Genomic DNA, 22,019 nt, shown 5'->3' with positions numbered 1-22,019 from the left:
GGGAGGTGAGGACGCCATCCTTTTTGGTCACAGGACAAGAGAACAATTTTTCTCTGTAGTCACGTGGTTAGTCAGAACTTTCAAACTCTAAAAATATGAGTGACCAATTAGGAGGCAAATTAATTATTTCACAACTCTGAAAATATCCTTTGATAGCAATGTTCCAGCATCTGGGGTAAAAACAGTCACGCTGGGCCGTGGGGTTAGTGTATACATGGAAAACAGCTCTCTGGAGGAAAGCCTTATTGCTCCCTCGGGGCTTTCCTACAAAGGACGGATTTTTTAATTCCTGGTAGAATATTTTTCATACACCACTGCAGACTATTAAGTACCAGATATTACATTATGTGGCTTAAACTTTGCACTGCTGCATGAGAACAGGCTCCCCTGGCGAGACAACTATTTTTTACGGTTAGCATTTTTTAATATGAAAATGAACACTCCTTTAGGGTGGATCACCGCGACTGGAATTGGGGAGAATTTTATAACTTAACATATTCATCAATGTGTGTGGAAATACTCGTAGGGGACTAGGGTGAGGAGAGAAGGAAATTCAACAGGAAAAAGGCTTTTTAATAACTTTGCATGTCGACACAGGGCAAAGCAATGGTATTTATAAGGTCTGGCTTCCACTGGGTCTAACTGTGAACAGGTAGGGGACTGGCAAAGGATGCTAGTGAGTTAAAAAAATAATAATAATAATGGTTGTTAAAGAGAAAAAAAAAACACATGAAACTTCAGGCCAGTTAAAGGTACACTTGCTAATGGCAGACTACTTAACTGCACAAGCAGGAGAGATAGAGACCCAGAAATATTAAAAAGGCAATATAAATGCACTTTTCAGGCAATTCCTGAGAAAATACATGCCTCGCAGAATTTTGGAGTCAAAGGCAGAAATAAAATCTAAGCACTGGTGGTCACTTAAAAATCTCTGCCACGGAGAACTCGCATACCCCCAGCATTCAGCATGAGAGGACGGAAAGTTTAAGTAGAATTGACTACTCACTTGTAGACTGTGCCTCCGTTGCCATGGCCGAGGGTGTCTCGATACCGTATGTCTTGTTCATTCATCTCCACGAGAAAGAAAGAAAAACAAAAAAGGTGTCATGCTGTGGATGGAAATGTCAAGGAGAAGCAACTCTGGGCCATAAACAACAAGCAGTCTGGGTCATTTCAAGTTCAGCTGCAAGAACGAGAAGATCAATACAACATTTGCTGTCCAATTTATAAAAGACGATACCAAGGGACAAAGTGATGGAAAGTTTAATGACAATTTGTTTGCCTGGGTCATTTCATTAAAGTTTGATAAAAGGTGTCAAAATGGAATGATATAACATAGCTCAAAAGGGTCAGGTCAGAGACACTGATAAGAAAACAGTCCAGCACGGCACACAACCAACGCCAAAGAGCCGGCACACAACCAGAGTCAGGCTGGGAGGACAACACACACACACACACACACACACACCCAGCAATCTGAGGCAGATCTGTAAATAAATCAGGCCGGAAACTCCTCAGGTGACCCTCTAATTAACATTTAACAAACTAAGTGAGTAATGTTTAGCATTTTTCCTGCAGTAGACACAGCTTTTCTTTGTACGTAATAAATTAGTAGTATTCAGCAATGCCTGGATAGCAATCACATTCTGTTGATGGAAAAGTGCCAAATCAATGCACTTCAAAAGTGCGCAGATAGTCTAAAATTATAATGAATTAAAGGGAAAATATATAGGCATGTAATTTTTATGAACTAGTCATTTTCACACTTTAAAATATGAAGCAGCATGTACATTTTCCAAGATTCTGTAACACTGATCATACCACAAATACTACTCTCATTTGTATCATGAAAGCAAGGGAATTATGTGAGCACCCAAAAAACAGAGTTTAAGAATTTTTAAAGAACTCCCTAAATAATTATTTATCAAATGATTTAAAAACCAACCAGACTCCATCTGATGCATTCAGTTGTTTGCTACACACTGGTCCAGTTGCTTAAAAATTAACTGCCAACTTTATTCACTAAGTGGATTTAATAAAGGTGTTATTCTCCATATAGCTAACGCTTGGGAAAAGCCATTGTAAGCCCTGAAAAAAAAATCAATTTCCAGGGAATTGCATTGCCTTGCATGGGCAGAAAATGGATGGAGTTTTTAATTCAATATCACTTGAAAAAAAAAATAGTTTGCTTTCAGACCACTACAGTAAAGCTTTAAATATCTTGTTCTACTCCCAACTCCCACCAATCGGATAAAGCTAGCCTTTGTTTATCAAGGGAACTCTGTTTCTCCCACACGTTTCTGAAGTGGAAGCTTCAGAACCATGGATAAAGAATGAGGACTACAGTGCAGGAACAGAAACAGCTTCCTCTCCAAGAAGTCCTGCCAATCCCAAAAGGAAAATCAGCAGACTGACACACGGAGGCCAATTCAGCACCCAATCTAATTGTAGTACAACCTGATTGATGTAATCTACAACCAGCTAATTACTATATTTAGGGTCAGTGAAGAAATGACAGAGAAGTCAGAAAAGTTGGCAACTAGTTTCCTATTTGAAAGAAATCTTGCTCTGTACTACCTTTATATATTACAAAAAAATATTTTAAACTTGTACCGAAGAGGGAAAAAAAGAAAACCTCATTATTCTGCTCTGAATGGTAAATCCTAAAACAGCACTAAGAAAAGCAGCACAGGAAGTGACGTGAGATGTTAAACCAGCACGGCTGCCACAAGGCTTGCTTTGATCAATGAAGTGCCCATAAATGGCAATATCTACTGGTGGGAACAAACAGGCTACTAGGCCAATTCCCTCAGAACATTTCTCAATATGTTCTAAACATGACTCCAACAATTTGTACCCAAGCTGCATTCTCATCACGGAATAAGGTAAACTTCTAGGGAGAAATCACCCTTATGCAAGTCCACAAATTCAGGATGAGAAACATGGAGATTAAAGGGTAAGCAGGATGGAGCTCTGCAGCCTCTGAGGCTCTGGGGTGCGGTGCTGCAGTCCACGGTCATATCCTGTCCACCACTCCACAGGCAAAAGGGGACGTAGTTAAGTGTCTGCGCACCTTGCACCTTCATAATGCCAACAGCTCAGTCTTGTTTTGGCTAATACCCACCACTAGGCTGAAAAGACAAGTGGCTAGCATTCCCAGTACTCTCATCTAAGCAGGAGTGGCAGGCATCCAACATCAGGGCATGACGGGGGCCTCACAAGGGTGGGGAGGTGAGAAGGGGACAGATACCGTTGACTGCTGCAGGTATGTGTACATGTGTGCTAAGCACTGTGCATGCAAACACAACAGCTACAAATCAAGACAGAATCCAGCAGACAATGAGAAGGACTGTCAGACTCAGAAAAACAAGAATAAATAAAAACAGCTTTCAAGAGCAAGTTATAGAACCATGTCACTTAGAAAGACAGTATCTGTAAGAAAAGGGATTAAAGTGTTTCTACAGCATTTTAAAGTTACACACATTTTTCTCTGGTCTATGAATTGACTGATAGCGCATATATATATATATATATATGTATATGTGTATATATATATAGACCAGCACTGTGGCATGGCAGGTAAAAGCTGCCAGCTATAGTGCTGGCATCCCATATGGGTGCCAATTTGAGTCCTGGCTGCTCCACTTCTGATCCAGCTCTCTGCTACGGCCTGGGAAAGCAGTAGAAGATGGCCTGAGTCCCTGGCCCCAGCACTCGCATGGGAGACCTGGAAGAAGCTCCTGGCTCCTGATCAGCCCAGCCCTGGCCATTACAGCCATTTGCAGAGTGAAGCAGCAGATGGAAGACCTCTCTCTCTCTCTCCCTGCCTCTGCTTCTCTGTAACTCTGCCTTTCAAATAAACAAACAAATCAATCAATCAATCAATCTTTAAACAACATTGGGATGTGTCTGGCCTAGCAGTGAAGATGCTGGTGAAGACACCCCCATCACATATCACAACGACCAGGTTCGAGACCAAGCTCCACTCGCCGTTCCAGCTTCTTGCTGAAGCACTCATTGGGAAGAAGCACGTGATGATCAAGCAATTGTGTTGCACCTTCACGGGAGACCTGCCTGCATTCTCAGCTCCTGGCTCCAGCCCTGGACCAGCCCCATATGTGAGCGTCTGGGGAATAAACCAGGGGGTAGGGGCCTTGCTCTTCCTCCACCTTGTTCTCCCCCTCACTTCTCTCTGTTCTCTCTCAAAAACATAAATAATTATCGGCCGGCGCTGTGGCTCACTAGGCTAATCCTCCGCCTTGCGGCGCCAGTACACCAGGTTCTAGTCCCGGTCGGGGCACCGGATTCTGTCCCGGTTGCCCCTCTTCCAGGACAGCTCTCTGCTGTGGCCAGGGAGTGCAGTGGAGGATGGCCCAAGTGCTTGGGCCCTGCACCCCATGGGAGACCAGGATAAGTACCTGGCTCCTGCCATCGGATCAGCGTGCTGCGTTGGCTGCAGTGCACCGACCGCAGCGGCCATTAGAGAGTGAACCAATGGCAAAGGAAGACTTTTCTCTCTGTCTCTCTCTCTCACTGTCCACTCTGCCTGTCAAAAAATAAATAAATAAATAATTTTTAAAAATATTAGATTCTGGGGCAAGCATTTGGTGCAGTGGTTAAGACACTGCTTGGGATGCCCAAATCCCGTATCAGAGTAGCTGGGTTCAAGTCCCGGCTCTGCTTCCAATTCCAGCTTCCTGCTAATATGCACCCTCGGAGACAGTGGTAATGACTCAAGTGGTGGAATCCCTGCCATCTACTTGGGAGACCTAGACTGAGCTCCTGGCTCCTGGCTTCAGGCTGGCCCAGCCCTGGCTGTCATAGGAAGGTGGGAAGTGAACCAGTCGGTGGAAAACCTCTGCCTGTTTCTCAGCCTTTCAAAAAGATTTCAAGAATTTTTTTAAATAGCAAAAATGTTAAAATATCAGATTCTTTTCCTTTCGATTATCTGAATTTCCTAAATTTTATGCAATATATTAATATTTATATTTTAAAAAGTTTCGAAAAGGAAGACTATTATAGAAATCATGAATTCATTATTAAAAACATTTTGAAAGTTTCATATGTCTGATCAAATGATTTCTTTTGATCTTAACTAGGAAAAAAATCTTGAAAGGGATCAACAAACACCAAATAACACTTCTGCCTTTTTTAGTTTATTTTTTATTTATTTTTTGCCTGTTAATTCAACCTCCCCAAATGAAGTGCAAGAACAGCCATGGGATCTGTAGGCCTCCAAGAGTACTGCACTTGAAGATTACAGCTGGATCAAGTATCCTAAAACTGAATTTTATAGCATTTTAAGATCATTTAGCTCAGCCCACGTAGGCTATGTGAGTAGTCACTAACAACTAGTCAAGGTTTGAAGTCGGTCTCAGCACACTCTGGTTCACTGCTCTGTGTTATGAGTGTGGAGGGACAGTCACTGCTCTCAGTAGCAACTAAGCACTCAAGTGAAGGCCATTCACAATTAAACAGTAATTTCAGCAGCTCTGCTGTTTGTTTCTAAGAATGGTTTTTTAAATCACATAGCTAATCTTTAAATTGAAAAGGAGCAAAATAATTTTTTTTACCCAATAAACTGCCAAATAGTTTTAAAAGATAGTTCAGATTCCTTGACTAAAAGAAGCAAATAAAAGGCTGGATAATAGATGCCGGGTGGGGAGTGGGGGCAGAAAAAGCCAAGAGTTACAATTACAAATCAACTGCCAACACAGCAAATGACTTGAGAAAAGTGACTGGCAGGGGGCTGTGCCCCAGCTGGAGGAGAGGAGGGAGACAGCAGCCGCCAAGGGTAGTGGTTGGGTGTGTGGCCTGTGGTTCGCATTTAAACACACAGACTCTTTTACGCTGCAGTGTCACAGTGATCCAAGAAGAGCCACAAGATCTAAGAGTTTTATCTACTAGCAATGATAGTTTGTAAAGCTGATTTTACAATGAATACCTAGTTTCCCTCTCCCATTCTTTTTCTTCCCAAAGACCCAAGGTTTTCCTAATGGCACTCCAAGTTCTCAAAGTAACAGTCAAGGATGCAGCAAAACCGGAATCAGTTCTAGACCAGCGACTTCTAAGTATATTCACACTTGATTTATCAGGAAGAAGAAAATATTCTCACCCTCTCCCACAAAATCTAAAAGACCAAATGAGGAAAAACAACTTATAGATGCAATGGTCACAGCCGCATCCTTGGCGTCACTGTCTACTTTAAAAATTCTTTAAATTGACCCATTGGGCTATTTTTCATCAGTTTCAAATCCAGGGCCAATGCTCAATAGATGCTGCCACACCAGAACTGAAGTGGGAAAAACCCATCAGAGAGACTGACTTATACCTCTCAATAACAGGGCCCAGAAATACCTTATCATTTATTTTTTCAAGCTGGAAAAAATGGAATCCTCCTTCAAAAGGTGCTGAGAGGAAAACAATATCTCTATTCCAAAGACAAAAGGTTAAACTTTTTTGAAAAAAAGGGCTTGACTTAATATATTAATGAAATTAACAGGGAAAATGAAATGGCATTCAATTATGGATCAGCTAAGAAAATGTGCTTTGCTTATTGTCTGTCTGTGTTAAGAAGAATCAGTACCTATCGCTTATAAATCATTAAAATAAAAATGCTCAATTAATCCTTATTTTACATGTAAAGCTCTGACAGAAACCAGTCCTAGCCCAAGACCTTTGCCTCACAAATGGAAGCAGTAATGGCTTCAGAAAGCAGTCACACTCTATGAGCAGACAATTGGAGAGATTTAGTAAATCCCACTTTATAGAGCAGAGACTAATCGGAAAACACGGGCCAGTCAAATGTTTCTTATGAACTGTTGACACTATATCAATGCTGAATCAATCGGTGGCATTTACTCTGAGTGACAGAAAAGAAATAAATATTTATATCACATAACCTATATCAATGAACCCAGGCAGAAAGCTATTTCTAACCTGTCAATATTTGATTATCTTGAAGAATCATGTCCCTTTCTTTTAATGATTAATATGAATTCCTTATTAAATCTAAGTGGAGGCTAGTGGAAAGGCAAATCATTATTAGTGCTTGCGCACATAAACCACTAGAATAAAACACTGCGCTCAAGTGTTGAAGTATCGTTAAATGTGACTCACATCGTCCACGGCGCTCAGCCCAGACGGCTGTCTGCCCGCAACTGTGCACGCTGCCTTACGCGGCTCATCGCAGCTCAGTTCCTCCCTAACATCAGGGAACTGGGGCGGGGGGATTCCTGGAAGGAGCAATATTCTGAAAGCTCCCAAAGGTGGCTTGCTTTGTTTTGTGAATGAAAGTGCACATAAGAAAAGCTGATCCTTAAAAACAAAGACAATGCCGTTCTGTCTAAGGTGGGTTAGGCCCTTCCCAGGAGAAAGCGACATCGCCATGCCAGTCCCCCACTGCAGAGGCCCTCTCAACGGAGACTTAGCACTAAGATATTTATGGTGTTAGGTCTGCTGTGAAAACATTAAGAACATTTCAGAATGGCGTTTTTTTTTTTCCTTTGGCAGTGGAAATAAACTGTTTTTCATTTTTGAAAGAGGACTCTGTGACAGGTTATTTTCCATTGCCTGCGCCGAACAAATGTAGTTAAAGCTTCTTAATTTATGTCAATTTTGAAATATATTTTCCAGCTGAAGGACACAAGTGACTCGTACGTAAATTACAATTAGTAAGTAGAATGCAAGCATGTTGAAGAAACATAAATATCCAGGGCTCGATACTTTTGCTTTCAGTTGGGTTTTATTTCACTCTGGTTCTGTGCACATACAGGACACTGGTGGTGTTGGGGGTGGGGGGAAGCAGAGACTTCAACCTCAGTCTAAACTGACCCTCGGCTGCTTAGAGTTGAAAGTCTTAGCTGGGCGCTCTCTGGAATTTTGAAACTACTCAGACTACACATGCAACACGAGGTTTTCCTTAGCTGTATACAGAGCATTTAAGGACCTGGACGATGACTACAAAAGTCGGACCCAGAGCAGCTTCATTTTTGCTGACCGTCTTCACAACATTGCGTGCGCAGCAGGCAATACTCTAGAAGCATGGCCACACGGTCACCGTTTTACGGCGCACACGGCTACTGGGCCACAACGTTCCAGGTGACGTTAAAGGACAGGCGGCAGCCCCAGCTTTGTCTTCCTGCCATGCTCCACTACAAGCACTTGATTCATGCAATGCCAATGAGGCTTGGAGAGGTCAGCGTGTGAAGGCACTGAATAAGCATCTGAGATAATTAAGATTTCAGCCTTCGAAACATGGACGGGAAGTGAACAGCAGTTAAGAAAATCAATAAGAGTCTGTTATTTGCAGTGACACAGATGTCTCAGTCAATAGAGCCTAATAGGCAGGCTTGATGGCAATGGACAGGCGCCTGCCTCCACGGCTATCAAAGGGCTCCCACTATCACAAACATTAAAACGCATCTACGTTGCTATTGAAGAATCGAGGACCCTGCAGGTAACTCCATTTGCCCGTGTATGTTTAAAAGCCCCATACACATTTCAGATGTGTCCATCTACTTGAATCAAAATTAGTGAGAAATACCTGGCCTGCAGGCCCACTCGTCCCTCCCTGGCCGGCGGGGGTCAGTCGCCTAGACAGAAGCATCTGCTGTGACTTAGTTCCCCGAAGAGGCCAGCGGTAGTTTCAGGACAAAAGGAGGAGCTAAGGCAAGAAAGTAACCGTTCTCCCTTTTCTCCCCAAAGACAATGAAAGAAACAGGCAGGCGGCTGCAGAACGCAGGCCGTCCCACCAGCCCGCGGTTGACATACTTGTTCAGAACTGATTAACTTTTCTTAAACTGAGATGGCAGCAGGGTGTGTGCACGGTGCTTCAATCTGCTGGGAGGGAAAGCCATTAGCACAGTTTGAAAAACGTGCTGCAAATTGTTCTGCCAATCAAATTAAGCCATGTTCTTCATTTATGACGGGAAGAAATCCACAGACTCTATCTGTGGAGTAAGTTTATGGATACAGAAACCGCACAGTACTAAGCTCTGGCTATGTGAAAACCTTCACACGTAACAACACCTACCTGGCCATTGGCTAGTATTTTTTTCAGTTCGGCAGAAGACTTCTTTAAGCTGAAAAGGGAAGACATAATTTTTAGTGCAAGATCATTAGTACCTTTGAAGACCACCGAAAATTCCAGACCAGAATACACCTGAGTTTTAGGTGTGACAAGGGCTCTACCCTCTACAGCCTCCTCCCTGTGCAAGGGTTTTTAATGAGTGGCTGGCCAAATGCCAAGGGCATCAATTGAGAGACTAAAATCCCACTCGAAAAGTAAAGCAATAATGAAGTCCACAGTCAAGGGTCGACTACAACTTTTTTTTTTTTTGGGGGGGGGGGGTCATTAGTTCTGTCTTTGGGTAGCCTTTCAGTAACATCTGCTAGGCACACAGTATCTAACAATGGAGTCTTGGAATGTCCACAGCAAACAGAGATTACAGAACTTCAAAAGAAAATAGATGCTTTGGGTCCTGATCTTTCACTGTGGTTAAGAGTTACAATTCTACTTCCTGGGAATAAGATGAGAAGCAGAAATAAATCCTGGTGCTGGGCAGCCTGGTGATCTAGAACAAGTTACTTTCTAAGTAAAATTAAGTATTACAAAAAACTTAGCCCTGTGTTTTATACATAGCAGGTATGCTTTATTAATAAAATTAGGAATATTTAGCTGCCTTTTCTCTCCTACCCTTTGCAACTCAGTTTCCAGAGTTATATTAAGGACACATCAAAATGTGCTCTGGGTAGATATGGCTATGTATACAAGTAAGTGAAAGTCCTCTGGAAGACAGAGGGTGGCTAAGGCGAGGTCTGGAGTGAGCTGTGTCTACACACGCCCACCCAACTAGGGGGTGGCTCATAAAAGAGCACCTTCCCACCAAGGTTCCGCTTGAAATTTAAAGACGACTGACCCTCCTCTTAGAAATCTGTTCTCACTCACTACTTGCCTACCAGATGAACCCTCTCCCTTGTGTTAGTTATCTGTCTTTCTTCCAGCACACACTCTTGCAAGACTGGGAGATTCCTCAGAACACAGACCACATCCCACTCGCTTCTGGGTATTCCACGCCTTTCTCATCCTTGAACCCAGCCCAGAGACTTGGCACGTGCTGTTTGATAGATGTCAACCACTGCTCTGGCTGTCATGATTCCGTGGTGGCGGTGGTGCTGGGTGGGGATGGTGGTGGAGGTCACAGTGGTAGCAGCAGTCGTCGTTGTAGTAATGCAGAAAGACATAAATACCACAAGCACCACCGAGAGCAAAAGGACTCGGGACGCAACATGAAATACGCATGCGCACACACGTTCTACCTGGGACCTCTAACAGGTTAATGTGAGAAAGTCTTAGGCTCCAAGTGTGACCACATGTACCACTTCCAGTTATAATTGTTCTTCTTCTGAAATGCTTCTTAAACTTCTGCTATGGTCCACTGCAGGCTAGGAGGGCACTTCGGTCCTCGCCTAGATTTCATAAACTGAGCCATCACCCACACTTTCATACTGCTCTCTCAAACCTCCGAATACATGCAGGAAAGTAGCAATTAAGAATTTTGTGGATTGAGACTAAAGCAGAAAAGCAGACAAAAAAAAAAAAAAAAAAAAAACGATTGCCTCACACCCGTCCAGTTAACTGATAATCTGCAATCATCATCTACTGGTGCCAGGTGCTGCGCTGGGTGCCGGCACTTCATCATCCTAATTTAATCTGCACAGTCACTGCAGCCCTGGGGTATGGCTGTCATCCATAATTTAGAGAGGAAACGAAGGTACAGACCTTATTCAAAGCCAGTCCATCCCTTACTCACTTTCTCACACACACACTTTTCTCTCTAGGAAGCGTTTAGATCCTACTATTCCCTCAAATGATTCTCAATTTGATAGTTTCAATTATTGTAAAGACACAAATAACCAAACCAAGCCCAGGCAATGCTTCTCCACAGATATTCCATTATGTCATAAACTTGAAATAATAACATTTTGATTCATGGCATTTACAAACCGTCTTTCATCCAAGAAATAAAACGTGATTCCTTTATACAACTTCATCAATCTTCCCAAGAGCAGAGGTAGAGAGATGGAAAGCTTAATCATCCTAATTTCATAGAAGGAGGAAGCCAAGTTGTTCAGGAAAGGCCTTGCCTCGGCAGTGGAACGTAAACTCAGTAATTACGGCCTAGGAACACTGTGTGGACCAGTGAGCTAAGTTTAGTAACAGTCACGCACCTCCAGCACAGAACAGCTCACACTCTGACAGTAACAGAGGGGAACACTCATGTCCCTCATTAGGGACATCTGGCTGCAAACATGGCCTGGTAAAAAACACACTGTGTGCCCTGGCCTATTTTGTGACTGAGTTCACCCAGTGTTTCCATTACCTGTAAAGGCAGAGTGACCTGAACCACGCAAAAATCACTTCTAAAAACCCTTATATATGTGATACAACTGCAACCCATGCATTATTAGAATGTTATCTGTATATAATACATAAGAATATATAATACATATTGTATTATTATACCTTAGGACAAGCACTGAGCTATCCAAAGAAGAGTAAAAGCGTATGGGGACTAAAAATATCGTCCTGTAAGAAAAGCTGGAGGAACCGGTAGAATTCAAGGCAGAGACAAGATTTAAAGCGAATCTAAGTGTACAAGTCCATTCATCAAGCAGGCTTGACTATCTCCTACGTGCCAAGCACCACGCCAGAAACTAGGGCTCGGACAATGAATGTGCTAGAGTCACTGCCCTCAAGCAGTGCAAGAACCCACTGTGGGCAGAGGTGATTACAATACAACGGAGTCTGGGCGAGCACGTAGGTGGCCCACATCCCATGTCGGAGTGCCTCGCTCAAGTCCTGACTACTGTTTACTCCCAAACCCAGCTTTCTGCTAACCTGAACCCCGAGAGGCAGCAGGGATGACTCAAGTACTCAGGTTCCTGCCCCTACCTGGGAGACCTACTCTAAGGGCTGGGCTCCTGCCTCTTGTGGGCCCTTGGGGAGTGAATCAGTAGATGGAAGGTCTCTCTCCACCTGTCTCTCTCTTCCTTTCAAGTAAAATAAAAATCATTAAGAGCACGTTTTAAAAACACTACAATGCGTTCACTGCTTACAGTCAAAGGCAGTATGATCATTAGATCCTCAAACATGACCAACGTTAGCCAGACTAGAGGTGAAGGGGCTGAGAAGAGGAAGACAGGAAAGGGCAGCCGTGGGCATGCAGACCTCCAGGGAGAGGAAACCGACCTGCAGCTGGAATGTCAGTGGGCAGGGGCAGTGTGCAGGCCAGAAAGCTGGAGTGGGCGCCCATGTGGGGAACACCGTTGCCCTCTGCCCGGGAGGCCTGAAGAGCAGTGAAAGGGCTTCCATGTGGTGATGATGGCTCCGAAGGGTGCGTCAGCAAGCTGGCTCTAGGGGCAATGTGCAGGAGCGAGGAAGTGGGGCAGCACTGGAGGGGGTGCGGTCAGGAGGCTGCAGCAGTGGCCTGGAGAGCCACGGGGATGCTGGCCGGCAGCCCTGCATACACAGGGAGTGACGGGGGCCCAGACAGCTGTGAAGGATGGTGGGCAGGTTAGCCGGAGTCAGCCACCGGGGGATGATGGGGAACACACTGGGACAGGAAATCTAGGGGAGGTGTGTTTGTAGGGCAGATGACTAGAAGAAGCAACAGCCGAGCTACATCTGAGTAGGTACTACAGGGAGACAGCCCAGCTTCTGAAAAAGCCTGCTGAGGCGTAGCTACATGACAACAGACACAGACCCTTCTTGCTGCGGGGACCACCACCCAGCGCCTCAAGCCTCCCTGGAGGGTGGGCCTGGCGGGTACCTGGGCCCCTCCCCCTCCTCTACATTGCAGGCAAGGGACCTTCACAGACACAGGGTGACACAGAACTCTCCGGCCGGAAGCCTTCCCAGGGTCAGCAGCACTGGACAAGGAGAGCTGGGGCTGCTGGGCCTCCTCGGCCCCACAGGACCTGCTGCTGGCCACTCCTGCTCGTCGTCTCTCGCTCGGCTGCCTCCCTGCCTCTGTGCCCACAGCCCTGCCCCATGCCAGCACTCTCCCCGAGCTTCCCTACAGACACTTCTGTGGGAAACGCCCTCGTCTGGCCATGGACTTGACGAGGTCCTTCTCGTCCCTTGGGTCTAGACAGAAATGGCACTCTCAAACAGAAACACCTTCCTGACCAGTGCTCTCTCCAAGCCCCTCCTTTCTCCACTCAGAGCACTAACTAGACAAAGTTATCAACTGCATACTTTTTTTGTCGCACATGCATCAAACAGTGAACCCTGGGGACACGGGGCTGCAGACAGCACCCAGTGATCAGCTGTCGACCTGGACAAAGAACATGGCCAACCGAGGGGGCAGGTTCAGATCCCCTGTGGGACTTCTGAAGGTTACAGTGCCCCCGTGACAGGATCACTACCACAGCAGCCTATATTAGCACGGGGAGGCTGCTGTATCCACAAGGGGTGAAGCCACCAGTCATCAGATGGTCTGAACTGCTGTCCAACCAACGACTGCGTAACACTCCGCGAACACAGGATACTTTCTGAACGACCAAGTCAGCTCACGTGCGCAGTTAAAACCGAATCCAGAACCACCAAAGCCATCCTGCTTCTCAGCCTTGCCATCCTGCTTTTCGTGCCATGATGAAATCTGAAACACCAGGGACAGTGCCTGCTCTTCCCCCACCTCACCATCGGCGTGTGCGCTGAACACCTTTTCTGGAAGACACCTTAGCTTCTCTGAGCTGAGTAGAGCAGCAGCGCTCTGTCTCATGCCTCCACTCTGCGGGCCCAGGGCTCACGGGCCCAGCAAGCATGGAGAAGAGCTGCCAGGTGCTACCTGGCAATCTTACAACCACACGGCAGAGGACCCATGGGTGCAGAATCAAACTGAGGGCACCTGAAGACAGGATGAACTGGTTGAGAAGGAAATGCCAGGGCAGGTTTTTGGCACAGTAGTTAAGATGGTGCTTGGGATACCCACATCCCGTTCTGGTGTGCCGGGGTTCCAGTCCTGGCTCTGCTTTGGATTTCAGCTTCCTGCTCTTCAATGAGCACCACGGGAGGCAGCGGATGATGACTCAAGTTGCTGTGTCCCTGTCACCCATGTGGGAGACCCACATGGAGTTCCAGGTTCCTAGTTATGGCCTGGTCCAGTCCCAGCTTTTAAGGAGCATGGGGACTGAACCAGCAGACAGAAGGATCTCTGTCTCTCTACCTTTCAAATAAGTGAAACTTTTTTTTCTTTTTTTGGACAGGCAGAGTGGACAGTGAGAGTGAGAGAGAGAGAGAGAGAGAGAGAGAGAGAAAGGTCTTTCTTTTCCATTGATTCACCCTCCAATGGCCGCTGCGGCCAGCACACTGCGGCCGGTGCACCGCGCTGATCTGAAGCCAGGAGCCAGGTGCTTCTCCTGGTCTCCCATGGGGTGCAGGGCCCAAGCACTTGGGCCATCCTCCACTGCACTTCCCTGGAAGAGGGGCTACCGGGACAGAATCCGGCGCCCCGGTGTACCGGTGCCACAGGTGGAGGATTAGCCTATTGAGCCACGGCGCCGGCCCGAAACTTTTTTTTTTTTTTTTTTTTCCAAGAAGGAAATGTTCTGTAAGAGCAGTGTGTTCACAGCAGGCAGGTAGGTGGGCAGACACACTCAGACCACAATAAAGCAATCAAGGAGGTGACTCTTGGGCAGGGGCCAGGGAAGGAAAGACTTTTGTAAGTTATCTACAGTAAAGTCCCCTGGCCCAACACCTGAGGATGTGGCCTAAGGGGGAAGGAAGAGGTATAAAAAAGAAAGTAGAAGCCTACTACATCTCACCCGCTAAATGGCCGTCAAGCACTGACTGAGGCCCTGAAACCCCAGGGCGCGGAATGGCAGTTCTGGTCTTTCAGTCACCCTGGTGAAGATATGCATGGAGCAATCACCTGCACAATGTCACCCTCAAGGACCACATGATCGCATCTACTGGCTGAATACCCGCATGTACAGAGGTACTTCAGAAAGTTTGCGGGAAAAAATGGAATGAAAAGATAATTATGAAATCAATTTTGAAATCTATGAGTACAAGAGGTCTTTAAAAAACTTAATGAAGGGGTGGAGCCAACACCGTGGCACAGTAGGCTAATCCTCCACCTGCGGCAACGGCATCCCATATGGGCGCTGGTTCTAGTCCCGGCTGTTCCTCTTCCCATCCAGCTCTCTGCTGTGGCCTGGGAATGCAGTGGAAGATGGCCCAAGTCCTTGGGCCCTTGCACCCACATGGGAGACCCAGAAGAAGCACCTGGCTGCTGGCTTCAGATCGGTATAGCTCCGGCCATTGCAGCCATCTGGGGAGTGAACCAATGGACGGAAGACCCTTCTCTCTGTCTCTCCCTCTCACTGTCTGTTAAGTCTACCTCTCAAATAAATAAATAAAATAGTTTAAAAAATAATAATTATTATAAAAAAAAGCTTATGAGGGGGACTGATGCTGTGGCGAAGTGGGTAAAGCCACCACCTGCAGCACCAGCATCCCATATGGGCCTGGTTCGAGTCCCAGCTGCTCCACTTCTGATCCAGCTCCCTGCTGAGGCACCTGGGAAAGCAGTAGAGGAGGGTCCAAGTCCTGCACCCATGTGGGAGACCCAAATGAAGCTCCTGGCTCCTGCTTTCGGATCGACTCAGCTTCAGCTGTTGCAGCCATTTGGGGAGTGAACTAGTGGGATGGAAGACCTCTAGGTCCCTACCTCTCTCTGTAGCTCTATCTTTCAAATAAAATAAATCTTAAAAAAAAAAAAAAAAAAAAAAAAAGCTTATGAGGGGCAGGCATCTGGCAGAGAAGCTAAACTGCTGCCCAGGATACCACATCCCATGTGGGAGTACTTGGGTTTCAGTCCCAGATCCACTCTGCATGGCAGCTTTCTGCTAATGCACACCCACGGAGGCAGCAGGTCATGGTCAAGGATTGGGTCCCTGCCATCCATGAGAGACCCAAATTGAGTCCTCAGTTCTGGGCTTTGGCCTGGCCCAGTCCTGGCCATTGCAGACATTTAGGGGGTGAGCCAGTGATAGGAGATCTCTGTTTCTCTGTCTCTCTCCCTCTATCTGCTTTTCAAATAAATAAAATAATCAATTTCAAAAGTACATTAACAATTCCTATTACAAAAAGACTAAGCATGATTTTAAAACATTTTTGTACCGAAATAAGCTTATCTTTCAACTCCGTTTTCCATGACTGCCCTCGTACAACCAAAACATCCTGTATTCCATCAGTTCGGCCTGGTGCCACCTTCTCCCTCAGGCTTGTTAAGTGCACTTTGGGGAGGCAAAAGCCTTTCATATCCCTCCTAGTACGGGGCAATGTTAGTCAGCGTGAACTGATGAAAATTATCTTCCTTCTATGACAGCATCAATCTCTGAACCACCGAAGACGCTGGTGAGGAATGTGGGTGGTCAATCTGAATTTCACCACTTTCCTCTCGTCCTCTTGCTGGTGATGGTGTCAGTGGATACCCACACCACCACAAGATGAACAAGCAAGAAAAACACAGCGCACTCCAAACAACTTAAACACCAGATCACCAAGGCATGAAACTGCTGAAAGCACTGAATTTTCTATATAAGTTGGAGACTGAAGAAAAACCACCCCACAGACCAAAATCAATAGTTTAACAGGAAGGACTAATTTCATCTTTCTAAAGGAGTTGCTTTCTCGCTGGCCCATCTGTAAGCTCCAGTTATCCAACTGGTCAAGTGTCTTTTCAGCCACACGCATGTTGTTGGGTCTTGCAGGAAAGATGTGTCATCCCCAAGACTCCCCCCCACCCACTCCACCCCCGTCTTTGCAGATCGTTGCGACACCAGCATCTTCAGTCGCTGCTTCTCACCTATTGCTTGGAAGTGAGTCGGAGACGGCTGGGCTGCTGTGTTGGGAGGGCCCAGCCCTGGTGTTCACCTATGAGTAAAGAAAGAATCTCCATCACTCTTGTGTTCTGAGGACACAGTTCTAATTAACCTATAATTTGCCACAAATTTCTCATTTCACTATGAAGGTTAATTAGCTTGTTGCAAGACAGACCCATGGCTGGTGTCTGTTCAGTTATATAGGTTACAGAACCGCACAACCCATATATTACATAATACTCTAAACTCCCGTCATTATTCACATACTTAGTTAAATGGTGCTGAAAAAGGAAAGACAAATGAAGGAAATTCAATTCACTGTCTAGAACATGTACAAAAACAGTAATGCTGAAGAAAGTACATTAAGAATATCTCCTGGAGCTGGCAGTGAGCTGTACATCATCGTATCGTGGTGTAGCAGGTTAAGCCTTCGCCTGAGACACTGGTATCCCATATGGGCACCAGTTTGAGACCCAGCTACTTTACTTCCAATCCAGCTCCCTGCCAGTGTGCATGGGAAGGCAATAAAACATGGCCCAAGGGCTTGAACCCCTGTACCCATATGGGAGACCCAGAAGAAACTCTGGGTTCCTGGCTTCAGCCTGGCCCAGTCCCAGCCATTGGGGCCATTTGGTGAGTGAACCAGCAGATGGAATCTCTCTCTCTCTCTTTCTTTGTCTCCCCTCTCTCTGCAACTATGCCTTCCAAATAAATAAAAGAGAAATCTTAAAAAAAAAAAAATCACATCCTTCCAGCCCTATAACCAAGCAGAACACTGTAGGATGTTCCTTATTCATTAAAAAAAAAAAATTAAGGCCAAGTAATTAATTGTAAAATACTTGAGCCTCACAAAATAGCCAGCTTTACTTTCAGATGTGAAGCCCTAAGCAGAAATCGAGAATTCAAAATACACAGAACAATAAAAGGACATTAACTAGATATATGCTTCCAGCATAAATATGCCAAAAGAGTAGGAGGGGGTACTCTGTGCGCACTGTACGTCTGTGCTTAATTAATCACCGAGATGAAGTCTACAGCCTCCCTCAAATAAATCTTCCAGTACCCAGGATCATCCTGAAGAAAGCGACCCACAAACAGTTCCAAATACTGCACCAAACCCCCCATCCAAATACACATACACACTGAGCAAACCCTACAGATGGGGCCCCCTCCACCTCCCACTTTAAAAAAAAAAAAGGCTCGCTTGTCAGAGCTTGAGAAAGTGCAGTTTTATTTGACATTTCAATAAGTGGAACACAGCATTACAAATCCATCTAACTTTACTGAAACAATTATTGAAATTCGTACCTTCAGGCCATGTATGTTCCGTTCCCCAGGAGGCTTGCAGGCTGAAACAGTAATTGACTAAATTGTAGAACACATCAGGGCCATTTACAAATTTGCTCAAAATGAATCGTTTAAAAAGAAATGAGGGTGACACCAAAATTAGCAGAGAGAAATGATTGAAAAGTAGCTCCCAAGACCCAGAGTGGGAATTACGAACCAGGGCTTTAACTTGCAGGAGTGAGCATTTATAAATGCACAGAGCTTTCTGACACCACCTCGTATAAATTCCAATTTCTGCTTAAAACATATAAAAAAATCAAGTTAACTGTGCTGAAATGGTTAGATTCCTTTCATAATTCAAATTTCTGTAATCTCTCCTCACTCTATGAAATTGTGTATTAGCAATCACTTCAACTACTTTGGAAATAGCTGGGGTTTTCTGGGGGAGAGGAGGCAGAAAAGGATCTTTTCATGCCAGAAAGGTTGCTAGAGACTCTGAGATGGAATATTCAGGTTTGAATACTTGCACAGCTATACGCAGCCGCATTTGCTGAGGGACAGACACATCACTAATTGCATCACTTTTTCTTGACAGACGTGAAATACTCAGGTCTAAAGATAAAACAGTGCCAGGAAAAATATTAATTTTCTGACACCATCTTGAGTTACAGATTAGTACTCTTCCAATTTAGCAAATGCTTCTTCATCAAATGTTAAAAATACAAATGCTTCCTGTCCATGTTAAGGGCTGCTTCCTTTTGAAAACCATAGTGGCCGACAAATCGTATGTTAAGGGGCCGTCAATTTTGATTGATTGTTTGGGGAAGGATGAATTTGATTTTTTTTCTTTTCTTTTTTGTTCCTCTCTCAGATGCACATGTATTTTTTCTTCTGTTGCTTCTGACAACAAGAAATAGAGCTGTTTAATAAGAAGATGTGGGCAATAATTACGAAGCACATCAGTTTTAATTTCGCATATTTCAAGTATATTCAAATTTATTATGTTATTTTCCTAGAAAACATATCTAAATCTTAATAAAGGCTCTTTGCTTGACTTTTTAAAATACATTAAAATTAAGACTCAAAGTCTTCTTTAACATGGAAATTAACTTTCTGAACAGAACAGCAGTCACATCCACATTATCCCTGGAACTTGAGGGACCACCAATATTTCCTGAGCTAACCCTTCAAATGTCCCCCCTAAAGTGACGGGTGCATTCATAAGTTTGCATTTATGTAGAAAGTGGCTAACCAAGGAGTTCAAGCCAGACATCAACACAGCTGTGAGCACTCTGCTCTGGATCCAGCATCCTATATCAGATGTCTATGATCAAGTCCAGCTCCACTTCTGATTCCAGCTTCCTGCAAGCATGCGCCCTGGGAGGCGGCAACATGATGGCAAAAAGCAGCTCAATCCGTGGCAAATCTGGATTGAGTTACCAGCTGCCAGCTTCAGTCCTGGGCCAACCCTGGCCATTGTAGGCATTTGGGAAACGAACCAGTGAACGAAAAGATCTCTGTCAGTCTCTGTCTCTCTGCCTTCCAAATAAACTGTTAAACATAAGTAAATAAACCAGTAACCTTACAAATCCTAAAGTTATAGAGTCAGAAGTTACTAAAAAAAAACTAAGCTAGTAAATTTTCATATTTCCTAGTATTTAACATGTCTTTTACCTAGGAGAAGACATAGCCATGAGCAGGGAGTTACTCCCACAGGCAGCCACAGTACTTGGAACAAGAACATACATTATGAGAACAGACTCATTTTCTCATTTTCTTCCTACCTCTCCAGTCTGAAGACTCCTCTTAACCCAGGGCCTGGCCACAGAACCTCAGGCCTGAGAGCCTCTAACCAACCAGACAGAACCAGGTGAGACACCTACTATGTCCATAAGCTCACTTATTACATAGGATACAATGAAGATAGGTAGCCAAAGGCAAAAGACAAAAAACAAGAGCTGTACTACAGTATACGAAAAAAAATCACAGAGATAGACAGAGTCAATCATATTTTTTGAAAATTTGAAATTTGGTTTAGAGAGGGCCAGCAGTGTGGTACAGTGAACTAAGCCTCCGCCTGCAGCATCAGCATCCCATATGGGCACCAGTTCACATCTTGGCTGTTCCTCTTCCAATCCAGCTCTCTGCTATGGCCTGGGAAAGCAGTAGAAGATGCTCCACGTGCTTGGGCCCCTGCACACACATGAGAGACCTAGAGGAAGCTCTTGGTTTCTGGCTGTAGATCGGCCCAGCTCTGACCGCTGTGGCCATTTGGGGAGTAAACCAGCAGATGGAAGACCTTTCTCTTTGTCTCTCCCTCTCTCTGTCTATAACTCTACCTCTCAAGTAAATAAATAAATCTTTAAAAAAGAAAGACTATATTTAGTAATTTACTGTAGTCTAGTAGGTCTTATGTTCAGTCTACATGAAACACTATTTTCTCCTGTTAAGTGTCCTCTCCTCACAATATATATATATATATATATTTTTTTTTTTTTTTTTTTTTTTTTTTGACAGGCAGAGTGGACAGTGAGAGAGAGAGAGATGGAGAGAAAGGTCTTCCATTGCCGTTGGTTCACCCTCCATGGCCGCTGCGGCCGGCGCACTGCACTGATCCGATGGCAGGAGCCAGGTACTTATCCTGGTCTCCCATGGGGTGCAGGGCCCAAGCACCTGGGCCATCCTCCACTGCACTCCCTGGCCACAGCAGAGAGCTGGCCTGGAAGAGGGGCAACCGGGACAGAATCCGGTGCCCCGACCGGGACTAGAACCCGGTGTGCCGGCGCCGCAAGGCGGAGGATTAGCCTAGTGAGCCGCGGCGCCGGCCCACAATATACTCTTTACCCCACTCCTATAGAACGCCCTCCAAACCACTCTCATGTACTTATATTCCATCAATATTTTAGTTTACATGATCTTCCACTTTAAGCAAATCATAATTTCAACAAAAGTTGTATTCATAAGGGTATATTAACCACTTATAAGCTGTGTGACTATGAGACTGCTTAACCTCTCTGAACCATAATTATTATCAATAATATGAAAAGCCATCATGCTTAACAGGTAGACCACTGGGACAGGCATTGAGTACAGCGGTCAGGCCACTGCACGGAACACCACACAGGACGCCCACACCCACATCAGAATTGGTTTGGGTCCTGGCTCCACTCTTCATCCCAGCCTCCTGCTGACGTGGACCCAAGGACGCAGCAGGTGAGGCTCAAGTACTTAGGCCCCTTCCAGCCACAGGGGAGACCAAGACTGAATTTCTGGCTTCTGGCTTCAGCCTAGCACAGCCCAGGCTGTTACGGGCATTTGGAGAGTGAAACTACAAATGGAAGATTTCTATCTTCAAAGAAATTAAATATATATTTAATGTATTAAACATATATTTAATATATATTCATGTATTAAACATATATTTAATATATTTTTTTATTTCAAACAAGTTACATAAATAATTTTCTAAAAAAGAAAGAAATGATGACACACAACAATACTTGTGTCTCTACAGAGCAGATGTCTAAAACTGGCTGTTACTATGCAAGGGGCACCCGGTATGGACAGGGAGATTGGACAAGCACTGCTCACACAATGAATGAAAACAAACAGAACTTGAAAAGAATTCTGATGAAGAGAAGTACAAGTAAATATTTTATTGAAAAAAGAAGGGAGAGCCGGCACTGTGGTATAGTGGGTAAAGCTGCCACCTGCACTGCCGGCATCCCATATGGGCGCTGGTTCCAGTCCCAGCTGCTCCACTTCTTATCCAGCTCTCTGCTTCTTTCCCAGGCAGCAGACGATGGCCTAAGTCCCTGGGCCCTTGCACCTGCGTGGGA

At 45.0% G+C, this 22,019-nt stretch overlaps 1 protein-coding gene across 5 annotated transcripts in view; it reads right to left on the bottom strand.

Annotated features, from left to right (window-relative positions):
- Positions 1-22,019, bottom strand: part of MAP2K5 (mitogen-activated protein kinase kinase 5) — a 271,279-nt gene that overhangs the window by 205,658 nt on the left and 43,602 nt on the right. For all 5 annotated transcript variants that reach the window (XM_051821811.2, XM_002718071.5, XM_002718072.5 and 2 more), the window contains 4 exons: positions 18,202-18,242; positions 16,878-16,945; positions 9,035-9,083; positions 1,007-1,071 (listed from right to left, as the gene is read on the bottom strand). In XM_051821811.2, coding sequence (XP_051677771.2) covers positions 1,007-1,071; positions 9,035-9,083; positions 16,878-16,945; positions 18,202-18,242 — 223 coding nt within the window. The remainder of the gene's footprint in view (positions 1-1,006; positions 1,072-9,034; positions 9,084-16,877; positions 16,946-18,201; positions 18,243-22,019) is intronic.

The sequence above is a fragment of the Oryctolagus cuniculus genome, chromosome 12 (genome assembly GCF_964237555.1).
Source record: "Oryctolagus cuniculus chromosome 12, mOryCun1.1, whole genome shotgun sequence".
NCBI lineage: Eukaryota > Metazoa > Chordata > Mammalia > Lagomorpha > Leporidae > Oryctolagus > Oryctolagus cuniculus.
This window is presented reverse-complemented; position numbering and strand designations above follow the sequence as displayed.